The sequence below is a fragment of the Rattus rattus genome, chromosome 12, assembly GCF_011064425.1.
Source record: "Rattus rattus isolate New Zealand chromosome 12, Rrattus_CSIRO_v1, whole genome shotgun sequence".
In the NCBI taxonomy this organism is placed as follows: domain Eukaryota; kingdom Metazoa; phylum Chordata; class Mammalia; order Rodentia; family Muridae; genus Rattus; species Rattus rattus.
Genome location: NC_046165.1, coordinates 6,844,588 through 6,860,143, shown reverse-complemented (window position 1 = coordinate 6,860,143; position 15,556 = coordinate 6,844,588). Strand labels below are relative to the sequence as shown.

Below are 15,556 nucleotides of genomic sequence, written 5' to 3'. Positions count from 1 at the left end.
GTATGAAAATACTTCCACGAAGTTCTCAAACATTTCAAGGGAAAACACAAGTTACCCAAGTTTCCTGGAAAGTTACCTGTCTGGGGCACGCACTGAGCTTACACATCAAGGTGTATTAACTGTCTCCATATTAAAATTCAAAAAATTGCAGAAATTATATAATCATTACTGCATTCACATTATTAGTCATTTAGTGACAACTGAAACTCTAAATATGCTCCAGCTTTAACACGGGGACAGGTTCTGTGCTAGATGCAGAAATAGTTTCAAATGTTAAACTATCCATGCTAACAGTCTGCCCCACAGATGGCTACCCCACTGTATAAAATGGCGCTGAGATGGTGCAATGGGGCTACACTGCTGCCTTAGCATCGGCACGCTGGCCATTGTAAAGCTCATTCTACTCAAACTGATCAATAACTAAAATCTCAGTTCCCATTAGCCGGCACACATCAATACTCAGACTGACTGCAGTTTCTGTATTCAGCTGCCCCCAGCACATGCCCCTCCTGAACAAGACGATGGGACAGTCAGTGTAGGGGCCAACGATGCTCGTATACAGGACAACTGCTATTTAAAAAGCTGTATCTCTTGCCATGACAACTGGAAGTGAGGTCATCCCTGGACGTCTGCATTGCTCACATCAAATCTGATCAATACTCATTTTAATAAGTAGTAATGTTTATAAAATAGCACTATTCAAAGAGGATTATGAGTCTTAAAAAAGGCTTAGGCTACTTCCTTAATCAGGCAAGTCTAAGGGATGGGGGACACCAACCCAGCCCTAAAACTTTTAACCCACAGTTTGTCCTGCCTACCAGATGCACAAGGGCAACTGTGGACGAGAAATGGAGGCATGGCCGACTGGTTCAATTGAGGCTATGGTATGAGGAAGATAGTATTAGTGATACTCTGCTATACTTGCAGACAGGAACCTAGCAGACCTTCCCCTGGCTGGGCTGTCTTGTCTAGGCTCAGTAGGAGAAGATGTGGCTAGTTCTACTGCAGTCTGATATACCAAGGCAGGCTGACATCCATGGAGGTCTCCCCTTCTCCAAAGAGAAAAAGAAATGGGAATATGGGGGAAGGGGAGAGGGAGAGTTCAGGAGGAGAGAAGGGAGGGGAGGCTTCAATCAGTGTGTAGGGTAAAATAAATTAATGAAAACAAAGGCTATTTTTATTTCTATATGTGACTGCATATTATGTGTGTTGGGAGTACCTGTAGAGGCCAGAAGGTGGCGCTGGATCCCCTGACCTGCAGTTTCAAATAGTCAGGTGTCACCCCAGTGTGGGTGCTAGGAACCAAAATACACCTTTGCAAGAGCAGAAATGTCCCTTAACTGCTGAGCCATCTCTCCAGCTCCAACGAGTATGATTTCAACAGAGGTGAACCGAGTTCATAAAGAAATGTAGAAAAATTTAGAGTGCACTAGAACTTTTAAGATAATTTGATGATTTGCCGGATGGTATGTTAAGGCAGATATCTGTCGAACATATTAGTTTATTTAATAAACTTAATGATCATATTCTAATTTTATACTGAAATAACTGGTAAAACAATAAAATCAGATTTTCATCCTTAAAAATACGGATAAGTATGTACCATGTATTTACTGGTAGACTGATCAGAAACATCTGCAGCAAGTCACGAGAAAAGCAGCATGAGATGTACTGCCTAAACCACTCGCTGGCCAAAGCATTCTCTGCAAACCTCGACAGACGGCCTAAGTCCAATTAGTGCTGAGGACATTCAAGATGGAAGGACAGAATTAACGCTGATGACTTATCTCTCTGGCCTCACATGGATGGCACACATGTACAAATAAATACCACAGCCATAACATCATACACAATACAGAGGAAGTTGTCACCATGCCTTTAAGAGGAACAGATAAAATAGTGAGCTATTAACAGTACATAACATAGTGAGAATGAGTGCTTTTATCGCTTGTAAAGGACTGTAGCATGTAAAAAGATGTGACAGTCTATATAAACACACTTCAGAACTTACGAAACTGGTGTCATGTGACATAAACATTGCAGGGGAAAGGCACAGGAGAAAAAGATTAAAATATGCTTTGCACACCGTCTCACGCTATAAAGGTGTACTGTCACAACAAACCGTGTGGTCAGAACAAGTTGGGTGCATGGCCGCAGCCTGTTTCCCATAACACACGGGCGGCGTGGAGCCGACCACGGCTGGGTGCACAGTGGGTTCCTGCACCGTCCTATTTATCCTGAGCTCTGACTAGTGCGCATCTCGTGAGTGCTGCCCAGGACTGTGTCACATGTCACATCACGACGCTGGCTCTCTGAGCTCCCCTAGAGTCCAGCAAAGCGTGAGACATTGCCTATCCACTTACTCTTCCATTGCTGACAATCCCGGGCTCTCCAGGTCGCAGCTTAAGAACCTCTTGACAGAATAACTGGTGAGTTCGGAAAATATTTACTCCAATGGTGTTATATTTTTTCTCAAAAGCATTCTTATCCATCTCCTGAGGTTAAAAAATGAATCAAGGATGTCATTTGTAAGTCACTCTTTATTAATATTAATGAAATTATGCAAATTATGTTTTTAAAATATTTTCTTCTGAAGCAACATTTTAAAGAAATAATATTCTTTTGCCAAATCATTCACAAAGTCTTTAAATCTTGCTCCACATACATATGGATATAAATTATTCATTCTTTGACCATTTAAGGGAGATTTATAGATTATTAAAGTGTCTGTAAATGATGGTTTAAATACAATTTAACATTAAGGAAATAAAATGTTCATTATATTCTGAACTCAGTATCTCACATTAGATGTTTGTAAAAAATAGTGTTTAACAGCCAAACATTGGATTGAGCATGGGGTCCCCAGTGGAGAAGTTAGGGCAAGGACTGAAGGAGCTAAAGGGGTTTGCAAGCTCTTAGGAAGAACAATATCAACCACTCAGATCCCCCAGAGCTCCCAGGGACTAAACCACCAACCAAAGAGTACACAGCTCCATGGCTCCAGCTGCATATGTAGCAAAGAATGCCCTTGTCTGGCATCACTGGGAGGGGAGGCCCTTGGTCCTGTGGAGGCTCAGTGCCCCAGGATGCGGGAATGCTAGGGCAGTGAGGCAGGAGTGTGTGGGTTGGTAGGGGAGCACCTTATAGAGGCAGGGGGCTTGTAGAGGGGAAGCTGGGAAGGGGGATAACATTTGAAATGTAAATAAATAAAATAACCAATAAAATTAAAAGTAAAAAAAAAGAAAAATGTGTTTAAGATAAAATCCTCCATTCTACCTCAGTGCCCCAATTACAAATGAAATACTGAGCATCCCCTTGGCCAGAGCAGACAGTGAGAAGGATGTTTTAGACACTCAGAAGAGATGTATACCGCTTCCCACTGAGACACACTTCTTGCTGTCAGTACTTTCAGACTTTAAAATACCTACAACCCACCTTGGCATGTTCTATTTAGTGCCCCTAGAAGGCCTCGGGGTGGGAGTTTTAGCAGGTTGCCATGCAGGCCTATGAGGGGGGAATTTTCTACTGCACATTCAGTCTGGTACCTATGGCCACACATGGTTACTTAGCACTTAGAACACAGTTAGCACGATTGAAGAACAAATTCGAATGTCAAATACACGACGGCCACAGTAGCAGTAGCTGAAGTCTTGTGGGCAGGGAGGGGCTCAGGCTCTCAGCTCAGATACCGACTCCCCCTTCCTACAACCATCCATTCTCCCCAACTTCTTATATTTAGTAATATGTTTCCCTAACACCGAGCTCTAAGTATATAAAATATATTTTTGAAATACACCACAGACACACACAGGTGCACACACACAGGTAATACACATAGTTGTTTTACTGACCGTAGCAAGGAAGGTTTTAATTTTATCTCCAGAATAAATTGCTTCAGCGGTTTCTTCTTTTGCCAGTTTCCTGAGAAAGTTTCTCAAGAGGTCGTTTTTATGTGTAAGAAAAGCTGCCAAAATTCCTCTAGAAATGGCTGTGTTCTCCTCATTTATCTTTGACGTGGGGTTGTAAACAATTCCTAACCGACTATGAAAAGTTGTTTCCTGGAACACAGACAGGTTAGATGATCAGTACTGGACACGCCCTTTACAGTCGAGCACACTTCTTTATCATGGAGCTGGACCTTCCCTTAGACTTTACACAATGACTGTGACTGTACTGAATAACTCGTTTTCAGCAAAACAGCAGGAGAAACAATCGTTTGTAAGTCTATCAGCTTCCTCTTTTTTATGAAGATTTTTTGGTAATAAAATATTTAATCATGTTGTAAGTGCATAAAAATACATAAGATATGTAAAACAAAAGTGTAGAGTTTAAGTGAACTAAACTACCATAAATGACTACAGTGGCCAGTGACCCAGTCTTGCCTGTCAGTGTGCACCGTCTTCCCTAACATCGCCTGAGCCAGACGGCCCCTCCTCAGTCGCCACACCCTCTCTGAACAGCACCCTTCCTGCTGCTCTGTTTCTTACTTGCTACACTTCTAACCCTGAATGTTCCACTACTCACTTTTCATGTAAGTGGATTAAAATGTGACGTGATATTCTTGCTCTCTTATCAGTCAATACAACATGAGCACACGGATATGGCTGCTGTGTGGTCATCCTTGGTAGAATTCCCTGAGAAGGGCACCATCCTTACCCAGCCTGCTGCTGGATACTTGAGCCTCTTGCACTTTCGAGCACCACACCAGGATACAGATTTTTACTTATTTAAAATTTTTTAGATCATCAATTTTTAAAGTCAAATGACTTATAAAATATATGTATTAGTTGCCACTCCCACTAACACCAGAGTAATGCTTTATTATACCTTTTTGCACTGTCATGTAAATTAATCGCCTGTGCAGTACAGAAGGACTTTGCACCAGGGCTTGGCTTCCTTTCCTTCCTCATTAATGATGCTAAGCATCCCTCTCCATGCCACTGGCCTTTTCCCTAACTCTCTGCTCTAAGTAGAGAATTCTCAGCTGAGGAATATTGAATGGCTGAGAAGTACCTAAAGAAATGTTCAGGGCCTGGAGAGATGGCTCAGTGGTTAAGAACACTGACTGCTCTTCCAGAGGTCCTGAGTTCAATTCCCAGCAACCACACGGTGGCTCACAGCCATCTGCAATGAGATCTGATTCCTTCTTCTGGTGTGTCTGAAGAGAGTGACAGGGTACTCACTTATATAAAATAAATAAAATCTTAAAAAAAAAAATGTTCAACATCCTTAGTCATCAGGAAATGCCAATCAAAAACAACCCTGAGATTCCACTTCACCACCAGTCAGAATGGCTAAGATCAAAACTCAGGTGACAGCAGATGCTGGCGAGGATGTGGAGAAAGAGAACACTCCTCCATTGTTGGTGGGATTGCAGACTGGTACAACCATTCTGGAAATCAGTCTGGGTTCCTCAGAAAATTGGACATTGAGCTACCTGAGGACCCAGCTATACCTCTCTTGGGCATATACCCAAAAGATGCTCCAACATACAGCAAAGACACGAGCTCCGCTATGTTCATAGCAGCCTTATTTATAGTAGCCAGAAGCTGGAAAGAACCCAGATGCCCTTCAACAGAGGAATGGATACAGAAAATATGGTACATCTACACAATGGAATATTACTCAGCTATTAAAATCAATGACTTCATGAAATTCCTAGGCAAATGGATGGAACTAGAAAATATCATCCTGAGTGAGGTAACCTGAGCACAAAGGAACACACATGGTATGCACTGATTAAGTGCATATTAGCCCCAAAGCTCAGAATACCCATCATACAATTCACAGACCACATGAAGCTCAAGTAGAAGACCAAAATGTGGATGCTTCAGTCCTTCTTAGAAGGGGGAACAAAATACTCACAGGAGTAAATACAGGGACAATGAGTGGAACAGAGACTGAAGGAAAGGCCATCCAGAGACTGCCCCACCTGGGGATCCATCCCATATGCTGCCATCAAACCCAGTCACTGTTGCTGATGGCAAGAGGTGCCTGCTGACAGGAGCCTGACATGGGTGTCTCCTGAGAGGCTCTGCCAGAGCCTTACTGATACAGATTAAGATGCTTGCAGCTAACCATCAAGCTAGGCATTGGGACCTCAATGGAGGAGTCAGAGAAAGGACTGAAGGAGCTGAAGGAGTTTGAAACCTCATAGGAAGAACAATAATATCAATCAACCAGACCCCCCACAGCTCACAGGGAATAAACCACTAACCAAAGAGTACACATGGAAGAAACCATGGCTCCAGATGCATATGTAGCAGAGGATGGCATTATCTGACATCAATAGGTAGAGAAGCCCTTGGTCCTGTGAAGGCTTGTTTCTCCAGTGTAGGGGAATGCCAGGGTGTTGAGGTGGGAGTGGGTGGGTAGGAAGGAGAGCATCCCATAGAAGCGGGGGGAGGTAGGATGGGAGAGGGGGTAACTGGGAAAGGGGATAACATTTGAAATGTAAATACATAAACTATCCAATAAAAAATTTAAAAAATTAGATTTTCTTCCTTTCTATTTTTTCTTTTTTTTTTCTTTTAATACTAGAAACTGTTGTTCTGAAGTTATGGAGATATTCATCATAGGAGTTTACTGTTTTCTCTTTCATGAGTAAATTCATTACCCATCATCTAGGACTGGTTTTATATTTGGTCCCAATTGTGGAGAGATTTTGAAGACTATTCATACTGTCTCACAGGCTAACTTTATCCCAGTGCTAATAAGATAGGCATGGCTCTCTTTCTAGGGTCTTCTTATTGATTTGCTCTTTCCTATACTTGAATTAAAAAAATGTTTTCAAATATGTAGGCATTATAGAAGGCCTTGACAATGACGAATTAATTATTCTCCACTTCTCTGTTTTACAAGTATTTTAGTAATTCTTAGTCCTTGGAATCTTTGCTTATGTTTGCAAATCAGTGTGGCAATTTTGAAAAGATACAGATGTTCCTACTGGAGCTGTAACAAGGTTTTACATTGATTATGGGAGCGATAATATCTTTCAATATTGGCCCACTTTGCTAGTGAGGCTAGTACACACCTCTAGTCACATAGGATTTCTGTATGCTCTCTCTAAAGTTTACATTAAACTTTGTTATGTTGCCTTCTAGTATTTGATACTTTTGATGCCAGCATCAAAATGGTATACTCATTAAAATTTAATTTCTTATTTGTTGTAATTTTAATGATTACAAAATACCTAATAGCAACCTATTTAAACAGAAAAATTATTTCTAATAAATAACATGTTCACAATATGTCAATTTAAATATTTGAGTTTTTTTAATTGGATTTTTAAAAATTTACATTTCAACTGTTAGTCCCTTTCCTGGTTTCCCAGACATAAGCCCCCTACCCCATCGCTCTCCCCTTCTTCTCTAAGAGTGTTCCACACTCAACCATCCCCCTTTCACAACCCCCCCACATTCCCCTACACTGGGGGAGGGGGTCCAACCTTGGCAGGACCAAGGGCTTCTCCTCTCATTGATGCCCAACAAGGCCATCCTCTGCTACATATACAACTGGAGGCATGGGTCAGTCCATGTATAGTCTCTGGGTAGTGGCTTAGTCCCTGGGAGTGCTGGTTGGTTGGCATTGTTGTTCTCATGGGGTTTCAAGTCCCTTCAGCTCTTTCAGTCCTTTCTCTAATTCCTCCAATGGGGTTCCTGTTGTCAGTTCAATGGTTTGCTGCTGGCATTCGCCTCTGTATTTGATATGTTCTGGCTGTGTCTCTCAGAAGAGGTCTATATCCAGTTCCTGTCAGCCTGCACTTCTTAGCTTCATCAATCTTATCTAGTTTTGGTGGCTGTATATGTATGTGGGCCACATGTGGGGCAGGCTCTGAATGGCCATTCCTTCAGTCTCTGCTCCAAACTTTGCCTCCATATCCCCTCCTATGGATATTTTTGTTATCCTTTTAAGAAGGAGTGGAACATCTCCATTTTGATCATCCTTAAATATTTGTTTTTAATGTTTATATTTTGATCATTTTTGCATTCATTGTCATGAATAAGGATTTGTTTTAATGTTATTATACATAGCATCCATTAGTCATAGGACTTTGGGTAACTTCACTTCTAACTTCTTAAATAATCAGGAAAGCAATTTAAAGATCAGAGAAAAAATTATAGATGTATCATAATGTTATTAAACAAAGATTATCTTTTCTCATTTTTTCTATGTCTAATATATCATTTTGTGATTCTAAATATTCTCATTTCTCAAAATTAGTGCTCTTAAGAAAAGTAGTTTTGCTTCATTCTATATTCATTTTTATGTGTGTGAGCATGTCCCATAGCATACAAGTGAGGGTCACAGAACACCCTGTAGGAGTCAGGTTTTTGCTTTTATCATGTAGGTCCTATGGCTGGAACTCAGGTCCTCAGATTTGGCAACTTGGTCTTTACCGACCAAGTCATCTGGCCTGACTGGTTTATCTTTAATATTTTAAATTAACTGCTATAATGATACTTGTGTGTTTTAAGCAAAGCACACACATGCACATGCACATGCACATGCACACACACCAGGTTTATGGGGCAACGGAATGAAGCCCTTGGTCCGTTTGCCAGTAGGCAAGACCGTGTGCCATCTGAGCAGCTGGCACGCAGTTCCGACGGTGCAGCCGAAGGCAGGACCGGGCCACATCCCCGTGAGAGGGCTAATCCCTACCTAAGACACTCATCACTTACTGCTCTTCACAAACAGGGAGAGCAATCTCTGTTTTAAGTCATTATGTTTTGTAGTAATTTGCTGTACAGCAATAAACTTATAATGAGCTAATACACAAATTTCATAAAACATTTGATATATTTCTTAACTTTTAAAATATAGAAATACATGCTCCCTTAGAAATATTCATTCACTTAAAAAAATCCTGAAATACAGAAACCAATCCTAAGAATTGATTTACAGCTACTTATAACAAGAACAATCAGAGCAGCTCTGATGAGATGAATTGACTGTGTTTTCTTGAGTAACACGGGAGACAAAGTGCTGACCACTCACTGTGTGACAAACCTGCCATTGCTGGCTGTGGTCAGTGAAATTCAGACTCCAGTTCACTGGAGACAACAGGGCTCTTCCTGGGTGGTTACCTGGTTTAAATGGAGTTTAAAGTGTGAAATCCTGACTCAGTCTCCTCCATCTGCACACTAACCAAATGGATTTACACATTTACAGACATGAAGGGGATTTACACGTTTACTGACATGAAGGGGATTTACACATTTACAGACATGAAGGGGATTTACATGTTTATAGACATGAAGGGGATTTACATGTTTATGACATGAAGGGGATTTACACATTTACAGACATGAAGGGGATTTACATGTTTATAGACATGAAGGGGATTTACATGTTTATGACATGAAGGGGATTTACATGTTTATGACATGAAGGGGAATGACAACTGAACACTGGTCCTTGGTTTAGGAGGAGTCCACACTCACCATGTGCTCTAACGCATGAGAGAGCAGTTTTCTCCCCGACGGCACATCAAAATCAGCAACAATCCACAGAGTGACTGCAGATATGACAGCATCTGAAAATTTCAAACAGTCAAGTAAAATTAATTTTTTCTAAAATCAAACTAAAAGGAAAAGATAATTTCCAGTTAAAACCTCTATAAAATAAGTGCCTTTAAGATATTTAAAAACTGTTTTATACATACATTCTCTGTCTCTCAGTTACTATTTGAGAATATTAAATACACTTCATGTAAATGCAGACACATATACACATAACAAAAACCACAGCAAGAAACAGCAGAAGAGGAGGAAGAGGGGGAGGGAGAGGAGGAAGAGGAAGAAGAAAAGGGGGGAAGGATCTCGAGCTAGCCATGAGATATTTTCCCCAGGAGAGAAAGCTGCCCTATGTCTTTCGAGGTCCCAGTGCTGTAAACTGCCTTCCATAAATGTTTTCCTGAGGATGGAGGTAGTAGACCTCATGATATTTATCGTGGACCATGGAGAGATCTCTAGTGAATACAGAAAACAATGATAGTAATGTCGTTTATCACCATTTAATCTCTGCTGAGGTTTACTAATTACCTATAGTAATTAACTCTACAGGAAATGAAAAGGCAGAGGAGGAAGCCATTTTTAATGTATGTGGGTACATATCTGTAAGTGGATGCACATATATACATGTGGATAATAGTCAGTGGACAACTTCATGTGTTTCTCAGGGGCAGTCCATCTCTTTTTGAGACAAAATCTCTCTCAATCTCTCTCCCTCTCCCTCTCTCTGGCACAGAACTCACCAATTAGATGAGGCTGGTTAGCCAGGGAGCCTCAGGATCTACCTGTCCCTGCCTCTCCATAGAGCTGGGATTACAAGATGAGACTCAATAGTGTTTCTGGGAATACAGCTAAGACTCCATGCTTGCTTTTCGAACATGATGGACCGAGCTCTCTCTAATCTTCTTTTTCAATTCTGACGCCATCGTGAAACAATTATGATTCCATCCAAAATCAGTACATCACACATAAAATGAAACTTCTTGGGCTGCCAGTGCACTCCACAGAAACACTGTTCTTTAGACCAGATATTAATTCAAAATGATTACAAAAAACACTCAGGTAATAAAAATGACTATATTTGAATCTATAGTTATTACTGTAGTATCAATTACTGTAGTAAAATGGCTTTAGAAATTTAGAGAAATAAAAAATAATGTTATAAAAGGATGACTGATTTTACTAACAGTTTCAAGACCATCCCTCTATGCACCCTGGAGTCTTTGGGGTGCCTAATCTCTAGCACCCACCAGAAGCCAATGTCAGCAGCAAGGACATAACCTTTTCTTTAAAGGAGGAAGTAAGGAAACTCTGATTCTACCTCACTGTTACCACCACAGCTCCTGAGCGGAAAAGTACTTCAAAAGTTAAATCCTCAAAATTGTATGATTTCTTCTTCATGATAAATGCAGATATAAGGCTGTCAGTTATATTCCTTTATGTTAATCCAATTGGATGCTTTAGGATAACCTGGTGTAACACCAAGAGACATTCTGAGCTATAACCCAGCCTGATCTCTGACTCATTTGCCTTTACTTGACCCACTCGAGGTCATGACCTGCCAGCACTAGGAGGGAAACACACTATATTTATTACATGTTGAATTTCTTATAGGAACAACAAACACTTTTGAACATAAAAATTTGAAATCTATTAGAAAGTAACGCAGAGATATCTAGGTGAAACTTGGACTCAATCTATAGACCTTTTAAAATGTATCTGCATTGAGTCTGGCTCCGACTTATCTCAGACAGTGAGACACCCCCACCTAGGAAACCTCAGAAAGCCTAGCAACCAGGGGCCCACCCCACATGGGTGTGTGGACTTCTGCTCTGTGCCTATACCAGCAGAGGTTGAGAGCAGCATGAGTGACATGTTGCCCACAGCTCTGCCTGCAACCCAAGGCCAGCTCTAACCCAAAACACACAAGCCTACTGAAACCTGAGACACACAGCTCTGCCTTCCTCCCTGCTCCAATGCCAGCTACAGTCAGATGGTGAAAGGCAAGGGCAAGAACATAAGCCACAGAAGTCAATGCAGCATGGCATCACCAGAACCCGGCTCACCAACTACAGCAAGACAGTGACCTTAAGTCCCATCTGATGAAGATGACAGAGAGGATAAACAAATAAATCCTCTAAAGAAATGCAGGAAAATACAACCAAACAGGCAAAGGAAATGAATAAAATGTTCCAAGTTCTAAAAATGGAAATAGAAGCAATAAAGAAAACACAAATGGAGGTGACCCTGGAGATGGAAACATTAGGAAAGGAAACAGGAACTACAGGTGCTAGCATGACCAACAGAATACAAGAGATGGAAGAGAGAATCTCAGGCAGAGAAGATTCCATAGAAGAAATGATCAAAGAAAATCCCTAAAGAGTCTCTAAATCAAACAACCAGGAAATATGGGACACTATGAAAAGATCAAACCTAAAAATAAAAAGAATAGAAGAGGGTGAAGATTCCCAGTTCAAAGGGCCAGAAAGTATCTTCAACAAAATCATAAAAGAAAACTCCTCTAACCTAAAGAAAGAGAAGGCTATAAATGTTCAAGAAACCTACAGAACACCAAATAGATTGGACCTGAAAAGAAAACCCCCCTGACACATAATAATCAAAACACCAAATGCACAGAACAAAGAAAGGATATTAAAAGCAGTAAGGGAAAAGGGTCAAGTAACATATAAAGGCAGACCTATCAGAATTATACCTCACTTCTCAACAGAGACCCTAAAAACCAGAAAATCCTGGATGTATATGTCTTATAGACCCTAAGAGACCACAGATGTCATCCCAGATTACTATACTCAGAAAAACTCAAAATAACTACAGATGAAGAAACCATGATATTCCATGACAACCAAATTCAATCAATGCCTCTCATAATCCTGCCCCACAGAGGAGACTAGAGGGAAAACTCCAACACAAGGAGGGTAATTATACCCAAAAAACAGAAGAAATTAATCATCTCAGAGCAAAACCAAAAGAAGAGAATAATACACACACACACACACACACACACACACACACACACACACACACACACACACACCACAGAGTACCACCTCTAACGTCAAAATATCAAGAACTAACAATCATTGGCCTTTAATATCTATCAACATCAATGGATTAAAATCATCACTAAAATGACACAGGCTAACAGACTGGATATGTAAACAGGATCTATTATTCTACAAAAAACTCTCCTTAACAATTAAGATAGACACTATCTCAGAATAAAGGGCTGGAAAAAAAGTTTTCCAAGCAAACAGACCCAAGAAACAAGCTAATATCTAATACTAGCTTCAACCAAAAATAATCAAAAGAGATGGGGAAGGACATTTTATACTCATCAAAGGAAAAATCTACCAAGATGTTCAATCCAGTACATCTATGCCCCAAATGCAAGGGAATGCACATCTGTCAAAGAAACTTTACTAAAGCTCAAAACACACATTGAATCCCATACAATAATAGTGGGAGACATCAACATCTCACTCTCACCAATGGACAACAGGTCTTTGAAACAGAAATGAAACAGAGACACAATAAAACTAAGAGAAGTTATGAACCAAATGGATTTAACAGATATCTACAGAACATTTCACCTCAAAACAAAAGAATATACCTGTGAGGAGCTGTCCGAGGAGCTGTCCTCACAGATGTGAGGAGCTGTCCGAGGAGCTGTCCTCACATATGTGAGGAGCTGTCCTTACATACTCCATTACAAGATGGCACCAGCATCTGGCAGAACACACCTAGTAAAAAGGGCAATACACAGGCGCCTGGTAGCTTCCCTACTCGAAGGACACGACGTTATGGTGCGTCATCTGGCATAATTGGCAGACCAGTCAGAGAGTGACCTACGTCCTAGGCGAGGATAGTTTCCTATATAAGGGACGGTTATTCCTCACTCGGCGTCTCCGCATTGTAAGCTTATGCTCTCCCTCTCAAGAGCATCACAGCAAGTGATCAAGAAGGGACTGGGACTCCTGCACCTCCTCACTCTTCTTCCATGGATGCCAGCAACGGTGCAGGGCGAGCTACGATGGGGAATAATGTCAACCTTTCCACTCCCGATGCCGGTGATGTACCACTAACAGGGATTTAGGGTTGGCCTATTTACCTAAGGATCCACAGGTTGAACGACTAAAAGAAAATAGGACTATTTCCCTTAAGGGCAGTCTTTGTTTTGGCATATTCAACAAAAACATCTTTTGATCTCCCTTGCATTATGTTATGTAATCAATCTTCTGCTTGGTTAAGGGAGGCCACATGGGGAACTGGTGAGGGGAGGACATTGTGGCTAACGCATACAGTTCTCTATGGTGGTGGCCTCACATTGCGTTAATGGTAGCTGCACTGATCTTACGCCCATGGCGATGCTACTTGGAGGAAAAGGGGCGAAAAGGACGGTTGTCATTTTCCTGGACCATGGGGAACATCAAACCTGCTGCCTCTGTCTGGACAGCTACTCATATAAAATATCGCTTGTAGTTACCCGCATGCCTCGCTTTATCCCGATCCCTGTTGATGCCCGGGACCATGACCTTATTTAGAGGAAAAAGAGATTTGGTACTTCTGCAATTATTGCTGGCATTATTGCTTACGACAACAGTCGCTGCCTCGGGTTACTGCCTCGGCATTGGCCTTGTCAAATTCAGTACAGACAACCCAAATTATCAATGATTTATCGGCCACCGTCTCTGTGGCTCGGGACAGACAGGCCTCGGCCAATACTCAGACAATAGGGAGGCCTTATGCTTGTCAACCAACGTATAGATCTGGTCTGAGAGCAATTAGACATTCTATGGCAACTGGCCCAGCTTGGCTGTGAGCAAAAACTCCCAGGCCTTTGTGTCACCTCCATATAATATGACAAATTTACCCGAGCTGCTAATCTGTCTAAGAGTCTTTCACAGCATCTGTTACAGAATTGGACCTCGGAGTTTGAACAGACACTTCAGGAGCTGAGAGCGACCATCATTCAAGTAAATTCTACCTGACTAGACCTGTCTTTGACGGAGGGATTGTCGTCCTGGACCACCTCAGCAGTCTCTTATTTCAAGGAATGGGTGGGAGTGGGACTTTTTGGAGTGATCCTCTGCTGTGGATTAGTGTTACTCCTCTGGTTGCTTTGCAAATTGAGATCTCAAACAAGAAAGGACAAAGTAGTGATCGCCCAGGCGTTTGTAGCCCTTGAACAAGGAGCGTCAGCCGATATCTGGTTGACCATGCTCAAGCAACAGGTCGCCAGCTGGACAGCTCTTGCACTCCTAGAACCTCGGTTCATTGCACAGGATTAGAGTGTCCGGCTTGAGCAGCCCATGAGGGGTGACGAGCTTAGCATCGCACAGGGAAGTTCTACCAAATACGCTCCCTGGAAGGCATGTCATATTACATGAGGGTTTCTGCCCCAGTTTTCTCTCCCTCGAAAAATGGCAGTGCGACGGGTCGGGAGTGCCCTGGGTCCCAACAACAGCCTAAGGGTATCTCTCTTGTACAGGTTTGCCAACTTTGTACGAGGATATGACTTCTGTCTTCGCCCTCCTATATCTGGGTGTCTTGTTTGCTTAAAAAAAAACAGAAAAGGGGGAGATGTGAGGAGCTGTCCTTACATACTCCATTACAAGATGGCACCAGCATCTGGCAGAACGCACCTAGTAAAAAGGGCAATACGCAGGTGCCTGGTAACTTCCCTACTTGAAGGGACACGTACGTTATGGTACGTCATCTGGCATAATTGGCAGCGACCAGTCAGAGAGTGACACGTCCTAGGCGAGGATAGTTTCCTATATAAGGGACGGTTATTCCTCACTCGGGGTCTCCGCATTGTAAGCTTATGCTCTCCCTCTCAAGACGCAGTAAAGCTTTTTCTGTAGAAGGATCCTGTGTGTGCCGCGTCATTCCTGCTGGCGAGACGTAGCGCGGGACATATACCTTCTTCTCAGGACCTCATGGTACCTTCTCCAAAATTGACCATATAATCAGGCACAAACCAACTCAACAGATAAAGAAGATTGAGAAATCCTATAATA

General features: G+C 41.8%; 1 protein-coding gene across 1 annotated transcript in view; it reads right to left on the bottom strand.

The window, feature by feature from the left end:
• Uggt2 (UDP-glucose glycoprotein glucosyltransferase 2) overlaps positions 1–15,556 on the bottom strand; it is a 156,685-nt gene that overhangs the window by 66,822 nt on the left and 74,307 nt on the right. The window contains exons 20-22 of the mRNA XM_032917211.1: positions 9,447–9,538; positions 3,852–4,058; positions 2,364–2,495 (exon numbers count right to left, since the gene is read on the bottom strand). Coding sequence (XP_032773102.1) covers positions 2,364–2,495; positions 3,852–4,058; positions 9,447–9,538 — 431 coding nt within the window. The remainder of the gene's footprint in view (positions 1–2,363; positions 2,496–3,851; positions 4,059–9,446; positions 9,539–15,556) is intronic.